We start from the raw sequence: 20,950 nt of genomic DNA on the forward strand, positions 1-20,950 counted from the left end.
CATAATCACAGGCTCTTTTAACTCGCTCTGATGAATTGCTAATTCACTTCGCAGCTGTTTATGATAGTATGAGGTGGAGAAGAGAACTTGAGTTCACATTAAAGCAAAAAGAGATCTGCTGCATTCCTAACAGCTTCTGCTTGAAGATCTAGTATGGGTCACTGCTGATTACGTACTGCTAAAAATGCTGGTCACCCCTCTACTTAAAGAGACAGTTCAACAAAAAATGAAAATTCAGTCATCATTAACTCAACCTCATGTCGTTCCAAACCTGTTTGACTTCATTTCTTCTGCAGAACACAAAAGACGACATTTTGAAGAATGTTTCAGTTGTTTTTTCGTTGTTTCAGACTGCATTGACTTTCAATGCACAGCAAAAAGATTGAAATATTCTTGAATGGCCACAAAAAAGCACATGCATTTTTCAAATGATCTTTTTTGATGTTTGCAGAAGCAAAAAAGCCTTTTCTTTTTGTTTGTTTGAAATATCCCTCTAACCCTGGTCTATAGAAGGCTTGTTTCCACCATGGGATATTAAAAGAGGAAAAAATTTATAAAAAAGGTAATTGTGGCTTTTTGCACAGAAAAAATAAACAAATCAGAGTTGCAAGATATAAACTCAGAATTTATACTTTTGTCTTGCAATTCTGAGTTTAAATCTCACAATTTAATTTTTCTCTGAATTCTGAGTTTAAATGTTACAATTCTGACTTTTTTCAGAATTCTAAGTTTACATCTCGTTATTCTAACTGTCTTCTTAGAATTCTAAGTTTGCATCTCGGAATTATGACTTTTTTTCCTTAGAATTCTATTCTAAATTTGCATCTCAGAACTCTGATTTATTTTTAATCTGAATTCTAAATTTGCATCTCGGAATTATGACTTTTCCCCACAGAATTTTAAGTTTATATAACAGAATTCTCCACACACTCTCAAAAATAAAAAAGAATCACAATCGAGATGATAACATTTAGAGCAATTTACTGAATAAAAACAAGGCAAACGTTTCGGTCACATTTTTCAATGTCAAGCTGACAATAGAGCTAGGAACCATCTTAATTTGAGAAATCACATGATATTTAAGAGATCACATGATCAATCAGACCACACACTGATCCAAAAAAAATTTAAATATTTATAAAATAAAATAACAATATCAAAATATAAAATAAAAAATATTTTTTTTTTTTAAATAAAAAAAAAAGAAAGAAAGAAAGAAATTATAATAATAAATAAAAATAAATGAAAAAATGACCACAATGTGTGTACATTTAGCAATGGATGATCTACATCAAATTGGATAACAATGGTTGTCTGTTGGAGTTAACAACAAAATCCATGTTTGAGAGTGTGCGGATCTTCAAGCTCATACTTTTTGGGAAACATTTTTGGTCTATGCACCTCGTTTGGATTATTTTGAAGGCGCGGTGAGTCTCTGGCTGCTTATCACAGAATTCTGACATTCTTTTTCAGAATTCTAAGTTTGCATCTCGGAATTCTAATTTTTTTTTGTCTCAGAATTCTAAGTTAACATCTCATAATTCTATTTCTTGTTCAGACTTTTCTTCCACTTCTTCCAAATGGTGAGATATAAATTCTGAATGTGAGGAGAAAAGGTCTGAATTGTGAAAAAGTTGCAACTACCTTTAAACCAGGGCATTATGGTTATTCTGACTCAGACAGGTTCTGCCCAATGTATGATAATAACCAATAACAGAATTAAAAAACAACATAACATTTTGCTAAAAAATAATACAAGTACTGCAATTTAAACAAAAATTCTGGCAAAGAATTGCTGGATGCTGTTGTGCAAATAATACACGCTTTACGTTTCACCACTTAAAGAGCAAATTATATGATTTGGAACAACTGCGTATAAGGATTTATTTCTCATCTCACTGTTGGTTCCACCATGTGTTTGGACTCATTCGGCCTAAACCCTGCTGAGCTTAAGCAATTTTGCTCAAACTCACAGAACACCCAGTGATTTTAATAAAAACACATTACATTTGTGTAAAACACTATTTAACGGCACAATCAAAACGTCTAAAGGCAGTTACAGTTTCACCACATTTATGTGATGACTTTGCTTCTCACTGTGCCGACCACCCAAAAAATCAAATCACGCTGTTGCTTGCCTATAAAAGCAGCGACCCGTCAATTCCCAGTGTCAAATGCCTAGGGGTATCGGCTGTCATGTCGCAACCAGAAAAACACAAATGCAATCATCTGCTATTTCCTGTTTGCCAAATCCTAAATCATCCAGTCAATGGGTTGCCCTCGCTTTGGGCCGCTGCCGGTGCCACGCATCCTGCTAAAGTCATCATGCCGTTTGAAGCAGGAGCTCTGCTGTAAATATAGTCCCTTTGCATTTTACCATTGAGAGCTACTTACTTGAAATTGTCATCTTCCACGAACTTCTGAAGCTCCTCGATGTAGCGAACAGACATCAAGTACTTCTGCACATGCGGGAGGGTCACGAGGTGATCTGTGAGGAGGATGTCGAGGGTCAGACGTGTGCGTGTATATAAACACGTGGATCTGAAATCTCCCTACAGATTTCACGACTAAATATCCTTCGAACTGACTGAGAGCTAATGAACTGACCGTATGTGCAGGACATCTGGAGGTCAGAGATCACCCGCAGGATGTTGTTCATCTGATTGGTTCTCTGCTCAGTCTCAATGATGCTGTCAGACGCAGGATAGGCCGAGTCGATGTAAATCATGTCCAGCAGGTAGATCCCTATGTGTGAGAAATGGACTATAAGTATTCATGTTATTTATGGATTTACTGATATGGACATTTGATAGTAATAATATAATGATCCAGGATGATGTATCACCATGAAAAGGTTTATTTTGTTATACTGATCAACTGACTGTACATTGTCTAACTTATTTAATGGCTATAAACTAACTAACTAACTGTTTTCTTAATTAAAAAATAAATAATTTCTTTGAAATTATTTAAATTAATTCATATTTTAAATAATATATTATACAAATTTTATCTTGTCAATGTGTGTAATGTTTTGAAAAAAATATAAAATTTTAATTAGTAAATACATTCATTTAAATAATTTTTGAAAAAATGAATAAGGTGAAATTATTTTATTTTATGTGCAGAAAGCGATACAGGAGACACAAATCTAGAACAGAAACACAACACTGTATGTCAGTAGAGCACTATCACATGCTGATATCTGTAGAGACATATGATAATACAGCAGGAAAACTGTTAACTTGCGATAAATTATTGTAAGTCTAATAAAGAAATAAAGCACCTCCATGCACAGTTACAGCTTATCACCTCAGTCAAGCTGTGATGCACATTATACGTACTGACTAACAAGAACCAGGCATGTACTGCAGGAACAAGTGGACACTATTGCCCTTAATTTATCCCAGAATGCATCTTGATTTAGAGGCGAGACAGAAATTACACATCTGCACGGCATTCACAATCAGATCTTTTCTAATCTTCTATTTGATTACAGCAAGTTGGTCAAAGAGCAAAAGAATCGCTCATGTGAAGATCCGAGGCAGTCACGCTTGGGTAATTAACATTTCCCATGTGTATCTTTAACATCAGGGTGTGTTTGTGATGATGGCATACTACTAAAGTACACTGCAGTACTCTACTTACACACTTCAGTACGCACTGGACATAGATCTCTTCATGAAACCAAAAAAAGTGTAAAGACCCTTCGTGTTGCTCCAAATCTGTATTTGACTTTCTTTCTAGTGTGGAACACAAAATGGGAAGCGCTGGATTGCCAAGCTCCAAAAAAGTACAGTAAAAGTAGTCTGACAGTATGAATCATCCACCATCTATTTGCATGGAAGATAATTATAGTCATAAGAAAAATCAAAATCCCAATTTTGTATTATTACTATATAATTTTGACTGTTCAACTCATAGTTATGACTTCTTATCTCATAATTACAAATTTTGATATCATACTTTATTTTGTCACAATTATGACTTTTTAATCTCTTCATTTCAGTTAATTATTGCATAATTAGGACTATGTATCTAATAATTTAGATTTTTATGCTATGACTTTTTTATCTTTAATTTCACTGTTATATCAGGTAACTGTGACTCATATCTCATAATTAGCTTTTCATCTAATTTTTAACTAATGTCATAATTATGAGATATCGGGAACATCCCAGCTGAAGATGAGGAAATTAACCTCCCTTCACCAAGTGCATTCCAAACGACTACATAATGACACGCACGTGCCCTGCTCACTCCAAAGTCCCCGCTCCAAGGGGATTGGGATGATCACTTCCATTTGGAACTGCCCGTGAACTGTTCGATACACGTGTATCGTTACATCCCTACTAATTGATGTAGAAATATCAAAAGAATAGCCCACGCCTGTCCATGAAACAGCTTTTGAGTCAACTGTCCTATTACTTATGTTCCCTTCGAAGGGGGGTGGGGGGGGGGGTACATATTAAAGAGCTGTAATTCCTTAAACTTTCCTCCAATCTTGATAACTAACTTGAATGTGTTTTGGTCAGCAGCTAAAATAATAAAAGTAGTGTGCCTGTATCCAAATATATATGGACCTAACTGAAACATCTGCTTCGCCTTTATCCAAATATAGCAATAAAACATCAGAAACATAACTGAAGTAGATCGGTTGTGAACACAACATCTCCACACATCCAGTTCGTCACACACACACTACTGGACGACCAGCCTTGACACAATCTGAGTCACTCTATGGCTTCATTCACACGATTACATCAGCACTCAAGATGACAATCAGCATCTCTGCCATTGTATTACCAAAGTCTGTCTGTATCCAAGCCCAAAGTCATGAAAATCTTGCAACACATCATTTCTTATTTCCTTTTTATTTCAGTGTTATCAGCATGTTTCGTGAGATTCACCCGAACGCTTGAGCTAAATATAAAGACGGAAACTCAGTTTGACAGCATCAGATGAAGGTTGTGGGAAGGTAGACATGTTGCACAAGCAACTACAAACATTGAACTGAAGTTTACAGCTCGTCTTTTGCAAGGTCTGTGTGTTTAGTTTAAGGTCATCTTTTGTTTTTCCAGGAAAAACCTGATGAAGGACTCACTGATGAGATGTTCAGACTAAACAGGATCAGGGTAAAGCTCTCTGGTGCCCTTAAAAGGCAGCAGTGTGGCATCTTACATAACAGAGTCTCAAAGCACATGGTGAAAACCTGACGGATCGAACAGCACATCATCGTTCCTTCCTTCTATTGCAACATTCACCTTGGACAGCACAGCTCTGCATCATGTGTTCTTATTATTACACAATCGGAGACGTGTCCCCAAAGAGACTGTGAAAACGTGCAGAAGCAAAGTTCACCAAGTTGTGATTTGCTTCCAAGGCTGATCGTCCAACACAAATCAGGTCTTTGCACATGCAACGAGCTCTGGTTTTGTTCATCCAGTGCTGTTTCTCAGCTGTGAGAAACGGCCTTTTGTCTGATGTGTTTTATAGCTACATGTCTGCACAAGTTACTATCTTTGAAAAATTAAGTACTTCAAGTCTGGCTTGCAATGCAGGCTCTCTCTGGATTGTTCATCTGTGTTCTGAGCCTCATAATATACTTGGGACAATTTCTTATGCTTAATCATGCATGCATGTGACAAACTAATGAAATGTTTAAATTGTTAATCGTAATTATGTGTTTAAAAATTAATCAACAGCAAAAACTAGCAGTCCTTACCACATGCATGAAGCAATCTAACACTGAAATACACTGATAGAAAAGGCAGTTTTGATAATTCATAAGCACTGAAGCATCTTAAAACATGAACATTAGCACATGTAGCTCATACACACAAACCAGTGTCACTAACTAAAAATAGTAACACTATTAGTAAATCATTTATATAACAATCCTCATTATACTGTACCAGATAAATACTGCTCTGATTGAAAAAAATGTGAAATATATAGGGCAGGGTTTCCTAAACTAAATTGATTAATTATATAAATCATACAAATGTCAAATTAAAATAAATAACTTTAAAATAAAATATATAAAAATAAATACTTTATATTAAATATAAATATTTTAATTTTTTTATTTACCTGCATTACTACCATTAACAGTTATTAGAGCTAATGTGTCGTTAAAATACTAATCTATTACTGAAATATGTTCAAATTTGACAGAAATATAGAATTTTGGACATGAAAACATTTTAAATAAATATTTCATGTCAAAGAGGTTCAGCTGACAAAAAAGCTTGTGAAGTTGTAAATAAAACAAATTACTGAAGTTTTACAAGAAAACACTATTCAGTCCTACGTCAAAATTTCATGTTTAATTCAACATGTTACTTGCTGTTTCTTTGTAATTATTAGTGAAATCTACTAGCAATTTCTGAGTGAATATAGTATGAAAATAAATCCAAATGTAGTAGTGTATACCTTTGTACCTCATCTACCAATCAAGGGCACATATTATTACATTAAGGTATTAAGACACACCATTTAGGGATAAATAACATACTAAGTTCTATTGAGGGCACCACCACAAAAAAAGGAACAATTTGTAAATGGGAAGGGACAGTAAAACAATGAAACACACAGCTTTAGAGGAGACTACAGCACATAAGAAGAAGTCCTGCATTCAGTTGCTTCAGAAATGCACATAAACACCAACTGTGCTTGTGGATTTTGGGAAGGACCTGCAGTGAATCGGACAAACGCTCCACTGCAATCTAAGCAAAAGCGGACAGAAAGGACATCATGTTATTCTCCGTTCAATTATCTTAAGTGAGCCAATTTTATGGATGGTTTTAAAGCATGAGCTCCTTTCAGAACGCATTATCTTCATGAGCAATTATCAGCTCAGTCTCACATCGATGAGGACAGAGAGAGAGAGAGCGATGAAGAGACATTGGACTGCAGAGGATATGATGTAGTGGTTTGTTTTGAGGCTACAAATCTCCATGTAAACACTCAAAAAGATGAGTCACAAAACACATTTCTTGGACCAAATGGATTGAGATGAACCATATTGTTCTTGTTAAGTTATTTTTCACTATGAACTTGACAAATAAACATCGTAGAGGTTCTCAGACAGTCTATACGATGACATAAGTGTTTAATTCATGACTCAAGCATCCAAAACACACCTTTTTTAATGAATGGATTATAGACTAATTGCTAAGGTGTTCAGAGTGTTCTAAGAATGTTGCTATGTGGTTGCTAGGCAGTTCAGAGTGTTTTTACTGGTTTCTGATGGAAGAGAGAAAGATTTAGCATTAAACCCTTTGGTGTGAAAGGTTTGGTGATCCGTGGCTGGGGAGAAGTTTTCAACAGATTACAATATATACACTACCATTCAAAAGATTTCTTTGGATTTCTATTTCAAATAAATGCCGTTATTTTGAAGTTGTCCTGAAAATAATGCATCACAAAAATACTAAGCAGAAAACAATTGCTTTCAACATTGATAATAATCAGAAATGTTTCTTGAGCAGCAAATCAACATATTAGAATGATTTCTGAAGATCATGTGACACTGAAGACTGGAGTAATGTTGCTGAAATACAGATTTGATCAAAGGAGTAAATTACATCTTACAATATATTCACATAGAAGACACTTATTGTAAATGGTAATAATAATATTTCACAATTTTACTATATTTTAGATCAAATAAATGAGGCCTTGGTGAGCTAAAAAGATTTCTTTCAAAAACATTATCACAGAACTTATGAAGCAGCCACCAATTACTGTTTTTTTGTGTCATTTTATGGTAGCAAAATTGAAGTAAAGTATTGTGTAAACTGTCCTTTAAAACATTTCACAAAAAAGGCTTTTTTTTTTTAATTGTTTTAACTGCAATGCCAGAGTTTTGACAGAAATCACCAATCCAGAAAATCAAGTTTTGATCAGTTATCTGTGTTTATACGGAGGATGTTTATCTCAGTTATCTTACTGAATTTCTTCCCTTTGACCTCTGTTCCTTTAAGACACAGTGATCTTACTCACAGATAATGACCTTCTCATGTGGCTACATCTAGAAAGCGTCACTCAAAACCACACCATATCAAGACTACGAGGCGGTTTCTCAATGTGGCTCCACACTAAGCTATCTGAGTGACCTCTGAAGTAGCTCATTACGCTGCCGCTGGTTTTTACATCACCACTAAAACATAACAAATAAACAAACTTTCCAAGCAGGGGCAGAGTGGCTTGGCAAGCCCCTGTCCTATAATCATAAATCAGTCCAATAAAGGTGCTGGTCCAGGACTGGACACGGCTCCCCTGCTGCAGATAAACGGACACCAGCTCTGATCCAAGAGCCAAACGTCCATTCCAGACCCCAACATTTACCTGACACAATGGTCAGCTGTCAGAAGAAAACTGATTGACGAGAAAAAGAAAATAAGAAAAAGAGCAAGAGAGAACAGAAGGTGATGAGTAAAACAGACAATGGACAGAGTCACGTGTGTGTGCGGTCCAAAACACGGTCCATTTCACATCTTTAAAGGGATATTCAGCCAAATATGAACATTCTGACATTATTAATGCTTGCATGCTTCATATATGAATATTAATAAGAAGAATAGAGAAGGAAGTTTGAGAGCTGCAGCACAGAGGAAGATCTGCAGTCAAGAGCAACTTAGATTTCAGTCGGTTAAATTACTCAACTTGCAACATACTACTGCCAATCCATCCCCAAGCATGCAGGAAATACTGCGGTTACACTTTATTTCGATAGTCCACTTTAGGCATTCTACTAACTAGAAGTAACTTTGTAACTACATGTCAACTACATGTCAACTAATTATTATTAAATTTGCACTTACATGTCTACTAACTCTCAGTAGGGTAGGGGTAGGGTTAGTAGAATAAGTTAACATATACTTGCAAAGTTTCTCATAGTCAGTATGTTGTATGTTGTGGACCCATCAAAATAAAGTGTTAAGATATTAAGCAGACATGCTAATCTTGGGTAATTATAGAGACGTACTGCATCCTTCATATTTCCAAAAAGTCTTTAGTTTTATCATATTTATAAAAGAGAGATACAGCTTTACGATTCTCTCCGAAAAAAGCCGAGCTCCTGGAGGCGTGAAATGGCCATATAAGGAGTTCCACCCTCGTTTACGTCAGCAATAGCCATGATTGAAAAAAACTTGTACAAACCCGGAAGAAAGATTTTTGCCACAAAAATACTCAGTTCCAAATAGTTTTTTTGGAACTTTGTCCATGCTTAGCATGAGAATCCAACTCTTTAACGGTCTAAACAACTCTGAATGCATGAAACAGCATTGTACCTCCCCCTTTAAGACCTGTTTTCATCGATTGCATCTTGAAAGTAAGAGTATTTTGTCTTAATGCACTGATAGATTTTTTTTTTAATAATAGAGCACTGAGACATTGACATTGACAAGCAATTTTTAAAGCCTGCTCATTTTTGACTGGCAACACCAAACTAGGTGAAGGAATTTCAAGGTTAATTGCTTAATGTTTCTGCTAATTTAAATGCTCACGCTGACTAAATTAGACGGAATTAACGGAAAAACTGAAAATGAAATCTCTATTCAATCACTCGCTGAAACCCAGTGAGTGTCATAGAGGTCACCAGAAGCACCTGTCAATCACCAAAAAAACCTCCAAATCCTCTAAAGACACTAAAGGAAGTCAAACTCTTGAGAAAGAACTTTAAAAATCCTTAAAAATGAATTACTGGGACGATAAAAGGAGCTGATTATAAAACTGTCATCACTAATACCGTAACTAAAGAACTTGCATTAAAAACACTAAAAACACCACAACTACTTTATGCATTGCAAAAGCTGGCGTAATCCTCAGAAATCTTACAGTTTAGCCACGCAGCTGCAAGCACAATCATCCCAAAACTATTTAGTCTAAATACAACCACAACACCGTAACGAAACATCATCATGTTCACAACATACAACCTTCATTAACGTTAATCCGTATAACGTTGCATGCAGTCATTCCTCCGCTGGGAACAAATCGTGTTAATGACAGGCCACGTAAACTCAGCTCTCCAGGCCGTTCCAAAAGATCGGCTTCTAATTGTTGTACATTTGTGCTTGATTTTTATAACCATACACAGATCAGCGCTCAGTGCTTCCAGCTGGACGTCCCACACGCGGATAAGGTAGATGTGACTTTATAGCGGTGGGTCTGGAGGGAAGGAGGACTCGCGGGACTGTGGTGGGAATTGCGTAAGATCAGCTGACAGCTGTTGGGATTTGTGGCCGGCAGCTTTGGGCCCGTAAGAATGCAGCTCATCACACTTAATTCATCATGACAATCAGAAAAACTAAAAGATTCACCCAGAGCAACAGCAAACACAAGCTAAACTACTCACATACAATGCATTTATACTATTGATTAGCCGGTGTACCACAAGACGCTGGCAGAAAACAAGAGGATTCAATTTGGCGTACTAGATTCAAATACATTTAGTTTTTTTGTAGTCTAAACAACAGAGCAGGGAAAAAAACAGTCTGAAATCTTTTCAAACATATCTGTGTCCGTGCCTTTTCAGCGCTAATTCTTCACTCCGCGTCTTTAGTAAAACTTGACAGTATAATTTTAACGGCAAAAGATGGTTTACACTGGCGCAAGCTGTTAGTAAAACTGACCCTAAGTTTATATTTTGAAATTCAGATTTTTTCCTTGCAATCCTGAGATTTTTCAGGCAAATCTGACATAAGATCTTGCAATTCTGACACTTTTTCCCCCCACAAATCAAGAGTTTGCAATTCTGACTTTTTTGTCTTTCAGTTTTGAATTTGTATCTCAAAAGTCTCACTTTTTCTTGAAATTCTGAAGAAAAAGTCAAAATTGTGAGATTATTGTGAGTCATGACTGTGAGGGAAAAAGAATTGAGAGATTAAAAAAAGTAGTTTTTTTATTCTGATGTGGAAACAAGCCTGAATTTTTTTCCCTCAATTGTGAGAAAAAATACAAGAAATAAGTCAGAATCGTGAGACAAAGTCAAGAGTTGTGAAAAAAGTTTGAATTGCATGAATAAAAAGTCGCAATTACCTGTTCTATGGCAATCTGTGCTGTTTAAAATTTGACTATAAAAACAACAAAATTCATTTTTCTCTAAATTGTGCATATCATTTGCTATGAAACAATAAGGAATGTTTGAGTGATTTCAAATGCACATGAATGAGTAAAATCCAGAAAAGTCTCTGACGCTTGTATTCTCATATGCCTTGGATTAGAAATGACAACGACAGACGAGCAGACAAAGTTCTTTCCACATGGAAAACAACTTTTAACATTTTGCAATGTCTGTACTGAAATTCAATCCTCTTAGACGCTTTAAAACACTTTAAAGGTCTTTAAAGACCAACAATCCGATCCCTGTCTTATAACAACCTGAAATTACCTTTGGCTCTTTACTTAGCGAGCGCTACCGTGCCTGCTTGTTTGTTAATGGTGTGAAAACCATCCAAGCATGATGTCACGATTTCATCACTAGCACAATAGCAGTCAGTCAAAGACTTCACAGTCAATCTGGAACTGTGTGTAGTCTAATCAAAGCTTTATTCCTCAACAAAACAAAGTCCCTTTGGTCAGAGCATCTATCGGTACAGGTGTGTGTGCGTTTGAGCGTAACAGTGTAGCGGTGTTGATTAGCATGATGACAAGTTACAGCAGACTGACTGAGTGTTATGACTCCACAGGGGTGTGAGATGTTTGAGCTGTCAAGTGATTGTTTGAGTGTGTGTTACGAGGGTCGAGGGAGCAAAACTGCTCTGAAACGGTCAACGGCACAAATGTTGACTCTGCACAACCATTTGTGCCCAAGTGCTTGTGATCAGTTGCAGGTTTTCCTCCCGTCAGCTGCGTCTTGAAAGATACGAAAAACAAATTAACCTAGAAAACCCACATGCAACATATTAGCCTGGCATGTGGAGCCAAATGATCCGAGGGCAATTTTATTCCCATTTGAAGGCGTAATGGACACGGTTTGATCTCTCCAATGTTTCCAGCACGAAGGACAGCGGTGTTTGACGAAGATGGATATAATAACAGGTTTGTTGGGGCTCATGCTCGGCTAATGAGCTGACATCACACTTGGATGGTTTTCTTGCCATTAAAAAACAAGCAGGCACAGTAGCGCTCGCTAAATAAAGAGCCAAAGGTAATTTCAGGTGGTTAAACTTTGAATTTCACACTGGATAGAAGACGGAGATCTGATTGTTGGTGTGAAACAACCAGCCAGTCTCTAAGTCTACTTGGTGAGGGTTTCACTGCGCTTTTCGCACCACGAGCACCATTAGACGACTGGGACTCTGGTTGAGTGGCAATAAAAATAAAGCGAGTATGATGGTCTCAGCACATGGAGGGGATTTAGGGAGGATGGTCCTCAGAAACCAGAGGAGACCCTACTCATAAAACAATCCCCAACACGCTTGAGTGTTCACTATAAAACAAGCTAAATACATCTGGGTGAAATAGTAGCCAAGCTCACAGTCAAAACATAAACACAGCGCTGGCCGTTTAATTGCTGAGGAAGAATACATATGCCATGTCTAATGTGCAGACAGTATGTTTATGCATGTTGCTTTATGTTCTTGGATCACGCTGTAGATTTAATGTACGTTAAACATTAGAAATGTTCATTACGATCTCCAGTCAAGACAATCGCTTGCTGTTTAGATCAGGGCTTCCCAAACTTTTTTGTCAGCCGAACCTCTTAGATGTAAAATGTTTACTTGAAGTATGCAAGATTTTAAGGTAGGCCTAATATTTCAATGCATTTTCATGGTTCTCTGATGTTGATTAATGGTCACGTGATATGTAACTGAACAGATAAATAAATGATTCAAGATTAAATATCGAGTCTGTTCAGTTGTATGTCATGTGACCATTAATCAACATCAGAGAACCATTAAATAATTCCATGAAACTATGAAATACCCTAAAACATTACTTGGAAACAATAAATAAACAAACTGAAATAAAATGGATTTTATATCATCGAGTTGCCAAGGCAATATTTCTCATTTGTTTACTTTGTTAAAGTACTAAAATAACAAAAACTAAACACTAAATTATACAGACATGTTAAAAAAAACACACACACACACAAAACAAAATTCCTAAAATTAAATCTAAATAAAAATCTAAAATAAAAACTAATTTAAAACATCAACAATTGTGATGTTAAAACTTGGGAAAAGATAAATGAACACAGCATGTTTGTCCTCAATGGGATAATTGTCTAATTATTATAATTTTTTTATTTAATTACAATGTTCCACTGGACACACAGGATCTTTTCTGATTTTCTTGGATGTTTGTAAGCAGAGAAATTCTGTAATTAAAGACTGACCTCTCAAGATCTCACTCTTGACTGGTATATAAAAAAACTTTCATTATAAGTCCACAATTTGGTGGAAAATGCAGCAATAAATGGACAAAAAGGACAAAATAGAAATTACTGGTACATTTTGGTCAACCACTTCATCCATACAAAGCCGAACTGTGCTAATTTAGAGTTTCTATATGAAATAACCAGTTGAAGGCCACAACTAACATAGCAGTGTTTTGAGACTGAACTTCAACATGAAAAGATTGGGAGAAAGAGGAGGAGGACACAGAAAGCAGCTCATTAGGATGTGTACACACTGCTGTTTTACAAGTGTCTTTGATAAGAGGTTACAGGGAAAGGGTCGCCCAGTAAAAATAAAGGTCCTGGCGAGTTTCCTTTCAGGTCTAACATTCCTCTAAAGTGTCCTGATGACAGACGTCTTCCCTTTTCTGTGCTTCAGTTTATAAAGAAGAAGGACATCACAAATAATGGTTTATGGGGTCACTTACACTATAAACTTGTTGGATGACTAAAAATGGATTGGCCAGCTATCCAGTGCGTTGTGATTGGCCGAATACCTCAAGCGTGAAACTGAAATGTTACGCCCCTTACCGTATTGTGATGCCGTGTCCCAGCGCGACGACACAAAAACAATAAAACCCATTATAAACGAGGCATTTGTTGCATCCAGTGGGGACATAATTACTGATTATAATGACTTATACGGTCTTTTTACATGTCGTGTTGCATCGCGCTGTGTAAACATTAACATGCCTGCATTTGTGATCGGAGAAACGACAAACAACAAGAGCTACTCTACACTGCTCAAAACTCGCGTCTGAATAGTCAGTGGCAAATTCTTTAAATAAGAAAACATACTAACAGGCTGTGAATCAGAAGCGCCAGACTGTCCTTGCAAATGGGCGTGTCTTAACTTTTATAAAGAATATCTCTTTGGTTTTGAGACTTTAGTCTTTGCAACTTCAGGGATCTTATCTATGCACAAACAGCTTGTAACACTCCAAAGAGAAAGGAAAACTTGAAAGCGCATCATATGGCCCCTTTAAAAAAAAAAACAGCATATAATTGATACTAAAATAACACCGGGTGATACAGGCACACATGTTGGATAATTCAAAATAATGATGAGATGAGGTTAGACTTTTCAAGAGGACATTAACCAGCTTTCCTTTTACCCCTGTGGTCTCAGGTGGACCACCAATATTAGCCACACATCCCATAGGTTAGAGGCTAAACGACACTTCTCTGAAACAGACTCCAAACACTGGCTCACAACATTAAAAGGAAAAAGAAAATAACGCTGCTTTATGACAATGTCCGTTTCTCAGTGTGATTTCCTAAATGTTTTTAGATTAACTGTAAATCTAAGCTCTTACCTCATCCCGTTTTACAGCTGAGGCTAAAAACAGCATCTGCTGCCAAATTATGATCCCATCGGCAGAACATCGAAGGAAAAGCTGCGCAATCCAACACTTGAAGCTTCGCATCACCGCCTGCGCTACAAGCACGTCCTGAGCTTCTGCCTTTGACTTGAACCTTATTTATTACCGACAGGAACAGAAAACAGGAAAATGTATCCAATGCAGTGCTTTGGCAAAGACAACACTGCTTGTTCCTTTGCATACAAAATCAAATATTTACTTTCTCAATAGGCCTACATGTTCCCGTCTTACGGTGAATGCTTCAACAGTGCAAAAAAATGTTCTTCATTGTCATTCAACAAAGGCCTCTAACTCGCTCTGCCTCGGAAACAACTGTTCTTTTTAGCAATCCAAGAAGGATCAGATCACCTGTTCATTTTATATCCCATTTTAAATATCCCAGTTGTGGCCTAATGGTTAGAGACTTGTACAGAGAAGGTTGTGGGTTGAAGTCCCAGTACACATCACATCACTTCCAGAAACTTGAGAACTGTCAATATTTTTGCTCAATTTAACCATTTAAAAACTCCTAATTTTCCAAATTCAATACATAAACTCACTACCACAAAATCCTGTCTGCTCTACACTAGACATCTAAAACACGCTGACGTCAATCTTTCCCATTGGTTCCCACAGAAATTGAAGTAAAAGTTCACCTAAAAATAAACATTTGCTGAAAATTTACTTTCAGTCTATCCAAGATATAGATGACATTGCTTCTTCATCCGATTTGGGGAAATGTAGCATTCCATCACTTGCTCAGCAATGGATGTTCTGCAGTGAATGGGTGCCGTCAGAATGAGAGTCCAAACAGCTAACAAAAAAAAAAAAAATCACAATAATCCACAAGTAATCTGCACCACTCCAGTCCAGTCCATCAATTAATGTCTTGTGAAGCCAAAAGCTGCGTGTTTGTAAGCAACAAATCCATCAAGACATTTTAACTGTTGCTTCTGGCTAAAATATGAGTGCTATCCACAATGCTTTCTCCGGTTAAAATCTGGTCTGAATAAGGAGATAAATATGCACAGATTGAGCACCATTTACAAGCCAAAAGAGTAGTAAACAAATATGTGGCTGGATTTTGATGTGAGAGGACAACATGAGATGGACTTTTGCACTGGAGGAAGTGTTTTTATTGATTATGGACTCAAAATTTGGCCAGAAGCAAGGGTTTGATGTTAAAAACATCTTATGATGGATTAGTTTCTTACAAAGTTGCAGCTTTTCACTTCACAAGACATTCATTGATGGACTGGAGTGGTGTGGATTACTTGTGGATTATTGTAATGTTTTAATCAGCTGTTTGGACTCTCATTCTGACGGCACCCATTCACTGCAGAGGATTCACTGGTGAGAAGATGCAATGCTAAATTTCTCCAAATCTGATGAAGAAACAAACTCATCTACACCTTGGATGGCCTGAGGGTGAGTACACTTTCATCAAATTTTTAGGTGAATCATTTCTTTAATAGTCACTCAGTGCTTTTGTGCGGCCCAAAACAGCATGAGGCAGATTTACTGTGGACATGCAATGCGCTGCTGTTTTCACCAACAGATTTACACCGAATAAAGCAAGAACATGCTGCAAAGCTGGTTCAAATGGCAAGTGACTCCCAGGAGATCTGCTCAATCGTGGAATTTCAACATAAATCTTTTCATACTGAAAAATACCATGTACCGTCTCCTTCATCACAGACTGTTGTGTCAAGTTTTCCCTGAGGACCAGGCGGACTGCGATTTCCCTTTTTGAGGCTTAAAATGCTATTGTTAGGGTGACTGACACATGAAAGTGTGCGAGAGACCATACGGCTGGACAAATGAGTGAGTCAGCGGGAACAGAAACACCCATCAGCCTTTCCTTCAGTAATCTTGTTAGGAACAAAGCCAGAATGAGAATCAGAATGACGACCAATTCCTGTAAAACAAAACTCGGAACAAAATGTGACCTGTGCGAAATCAGCCAGGGAGTTTCTATGAAGTTTCTAGGTTGTTTTCTATGTAGGTTCTTGCTGGTCCATGTCTTTATGCTGCTTTATTTATGAGAAACAGTAATAAAATATAATGAATAGATGGTAAACACAAGAGTTCAGATACTTAGCTGAATGGCCTCTTTGTTACAGAAAGAGGTCTTTGTTCTGACAGGTGAGCAGAAAGAGCGTGTGAATGTGTGTGGGCATGTGTCTGTATTGGCTGTCTTTTTTTTTCTCCGCAGGGGTCGTTGAAACAGTTGGACACACTTCACCCCAAAATTCAGACCATCAGCTCAAACCATATGAGTCCAAATCCCAGGTCTTCCTATTCAAATCAGCTCATAAACTCATTGCAGACACTGTGAACATGCCATTAATACGGCACATCCAAAGAGTATTCAGTAATACTCTCTATAATGCCTATATATATTAAAGTATATATTAATGTGATTTTACCAATAAAGGAGTGTTCTTAATTTATTAACTGCCTATGATAAAATTGTATTAGAAATAATACTAATAATAATGATAATATTATTATTTATATTATATTTAATAATATTAATATTATATCATTATTATTATTAGTATTAATCATAATTAATTGTTCAATATAAGTAATTGTTATAATAATAATAATAATAAAATCTTCATAAAATAATATAATTTTTAATGCATTTATAATGCTTTATAATATAACTTAATGTAATCTGAGTTAGAACTAATTATATTTAATAAATATATTAATAATTAAAATAATCACCTATCTTTGGTTATAACTTTAAAGAGTATAATGCATTAGAAACATGATCAACATCAGAAATGATTTGTTAAATAATCGATTGCATCGAAATAATCATACTCTTTAAATCAAATCAAAGCAAAAAAAAAAAGAAAGCATGAATACCTTAATGGTGTTGAAATGCAAAATGATGACAGCAGCTGCTCTTTTGTTGCAACGCGACTGCAGCCACATGAACATTTGAGCAAAGCGGGCATTCCTGCTGATCACTTCCCAGGAATCCCAAGCAGCGAGGAACAATGTGCTGATGCAGACGCCGCCGGTCACAAGATTTGGCATTAAGATGGACATAATGAAGACCGCATCACAAGCCACCACAGACATTGCTTTGAGACACATCAACACACTCCTCCTGGAAGAGCTTTTCGAGTTCAGCAGGGTACATCACCTCTCTACATTATCCTCTTTTATTTGGCTCACCTGTCTGTGTCCCATGATCAGGCTATCTGTCAGACAGGAGGGGGTGAGATCATGTCTGAACCATAAACCTTCACAGCCTGTTTTACAAGTTTTACATACTGGACTCTACAAGCATAAAGATCAGCTAAACGTACAAAACTAAATATGCAGCCAAAACATGATGAGAAATCTTGTATTCATGAACAAAAACATCTATTGGGGATCAGCAACTAATAATCAGAAAATTTACAACCACATGCATCAAATAGAAATCCAACAAAGACCTTTAGTCAGCTGCAGAGATTACATCTTACTCTCTGTACTACATTTTACTGTAAAATGACCATAAAAGCAATTATTTAAACAACTTTACAGTTCAAATCATAAGTTTTGACAAAAGCAAAGTTTTACAAAGTGACAAACATCATATTTCAGCCTAATAAGTTATTATTTGTGTTATATATATATATATATATATATATATATATATATATATATATATATATATATATATATATAATTCGTGTAAAGAAAAAAACAGCAAACAGGCTAAAAAAAATTTCACTCTGACAGTAGGTGGCGCTTATGGAAAAACAGAAAAGCTTAAACACTGCTATATTATGTATCATATGGATATAAGATGAAAAAAAAGCCATCGAAACTTCTCAAGTCAGTTCACTTCAGGTTATTAATTCATATAACCAAATAAAGCACAAATGACAGGCAAGTGCAGCAGTCGTATTTGTTCATCTAAAAAAATGTGCTTAATATGCGTTCTGTGTGAATGGCTTGGTTTCGGTTTGAACCTAATCAAGGCCTTCTAAGCATTGAGCTACTATATTTCTCTAATATTTTGAATGAAAACGCAGCAGCGGTGCGTCTCGTGGACTTAAAGTCAGCATGAAATCAAAATTGACAATTCTTATTTTTTGATGGAATACTGTAGTGTTAATTATAAATAATGTATCCATGCCCTTCATTATAATTTTTTTTTAAATTCATGTGCCCTTGTAATCTTTAATCAAAAATGTTAACCTCCCCTCCCCCCCAAAACGACTCCTCTACTCTTCTGGTCACGAGTGATGGTGCAAGGGCGGAGCGAGTGATGGTGCAAGGGCGGGGCTAGTGATGGTGCAAGGGCAGGGCTATTGATGGTGCAAGGGCGGAGCTAGTGATGGTGCAAGGGCGGGGCTAGTGATGGTGCAAGGGCGGGGCTAGTGATGGTGCAAGGGCGGAGCGAGTGATGGTGCAAGGGCGGGGCTAGTGATGGTGCAAGGGCGGAGCGAGTGATGGTGCAAGGGCGGAGCTAGTGATGGTGCAAGGGCGGAGCTAGTGATGGTGCAAGGGCGGAGCGAGTGATGGTGCAAGGGCGGAGCTAGTGATGGTGCAAGGGCGGGGCTAGTGATGGTGCAAGGGCGGAGCTAGTGATGTGGGGAAACGACAGGGGGAAAGCTGAAGCTGATGCTTCACTTTATAGCTCTGACACCAGTCATGAGGGAGTACGTTACCCTTAAACACTGAAAAGATATTAGGACAACATTACTCTTAGGACACCGCAAACTAGGGCTGTATACCTTGGAGAACCTGGCGATACGATACATACCTCGATACACAGGTCACGATTCGATACGTACCTCGATACAGAGCTGTCTCGATACGATTTGATACAATGTGACACGATTCGATACGATTCAATAAAAATACATGGGCCAGAGCCAATTAGTTAATGCTGAACACATTTACTCAACAAACAGAACTCTGCATTTTTCTTCAATTTATTGAAGACAAAGTGCATTATAACAAAGTGCATTTTGCTTAAATATTTGCAACTTTAAGTGCTCTGATTAATTGTACACAAATTGTATTAATCTGGAAATTACCACAAGTCAACATTTAACTTTCCAAGGGTACAGTCTGAGCTCACACAAGCACAACATCTTCTTCTTATTATTCTTAACTTCTTATTAAATCTTCTTATAATTCTTTTTTGTGACACCATGTACTGCCATAACATATTTCACTATGAAATCACATCTTGCTTTAACATTTTCCATGAGTTTTTTGAAACTCGCGGGCGCCGCTGCGCCCCCTAATGGCTGGGCGGAGTATCGATACTAAGGGCTAGAATATCGATACTGTATCTTTTTTTATTATATCGGTATGTATCTAAGAATCGATATTTTGAGCACACCCCTACCGCAAACTAATTTATTTCATGAAAATGACTTAACCTGATGGGATGCAATGCAATTCAGGCAGTCTAACGCTGTTTAGGCATGTTTTGTGCCATTGATCGTCGTCGTCACCCGTAATAAATAAATAATTTATTCATGCTTGGGTGTCGGCAGTGAATCCAGTGGCGAGAAATCCCACTAACTGCAAACTGGCATTTCAGATCTGCCTCCATTTTGTTAGTAACGCCCCAACTTCCAACGATCCAATCAATTCCCGAAGGACGAAATCAATTCCCGCCCTCTCATTTCAGATGCTGTTTCACTTGGATATACGTCACAGTAGAGAAGAAAAGACAATCGCAACTTCCGTTTCATGCCGACTTTAAGGTCATTGCACACTGAGTCAGAAATTTTTGCATGCGTTTTTCCGTTTTTTCGTATTCCCCATCCTTTCCTATCAAAATGCATGCTACGTATGCGAAAATGCAGAAAATCGAACCGATCCAAACTTTTTTTGACGGACGAAAGTTTCTGAGGCAGTGTGCAGTGACCTTTAGACTAACAAAACATTAAAATGCAACAATGTCATTTACATCACTGCATCTCGCGCGCCACTGATGACGCCTCCTGACGCACACCTAATATTCGACTGTACCATTTTTGCATGCAAATGTTTTTAATTTGTCTATTTTTTTTTTAATTCACAATCTCCTCATCACAGCCAGGAACAGCACTCATGTTCGTGTTTGTGTGTGCTGTCTGCGTTACTCGTAGCACGTGCCTATATCGTGCGCTGTATCAAACTTTTTTTTAATAAATTTATCTGT

At 37.0% G+C, this 20,950-nt stretch overlaps 1 protein-coding gene across 2 annotated transcripts in view; it reads right to left on the reverse strand.

Moving 5' to 3' along the window:
• LOC306870355 (ras-specific guanine nucleotide-releasing factor RalGPS1-like) overlaps window positions 1-20,950 on the reverse strand; it is a 128,825-nt gene that overhangs the window by 23,657 nt on the left and 84,218 nt on the right. For both annotated transcript variants that reach the window (XM_079417582.1, XM_079417583.1), the window contains exons 9-10: window positions 2,608-2,745; window positions 2,395-2,488 (exon numbers count right to left, since the gene is read on the reverse strand). In XM_079417582.1, the coding sequence (XP_079273708.1) occupies window positions 2,395-2,488; window positions 2,608-2,745 (232 nt within the window). The remainder of the gene's footprint in view (window positions 1-2,394; window positions 2,489-2,607; window positions 2,746-20,950) is intronic.

Source organism: Barbus barbus (genome assembly GCF_936440315.1).
Source record: "Barbus barbus genome assembly, chromosome: 5".
Lineage (NCBI taxonomy): Eukaryota > Metazoa > Chordata > Actinopteri > Cypriniformes > Cyprinidae > Barbus > Barbus barbus.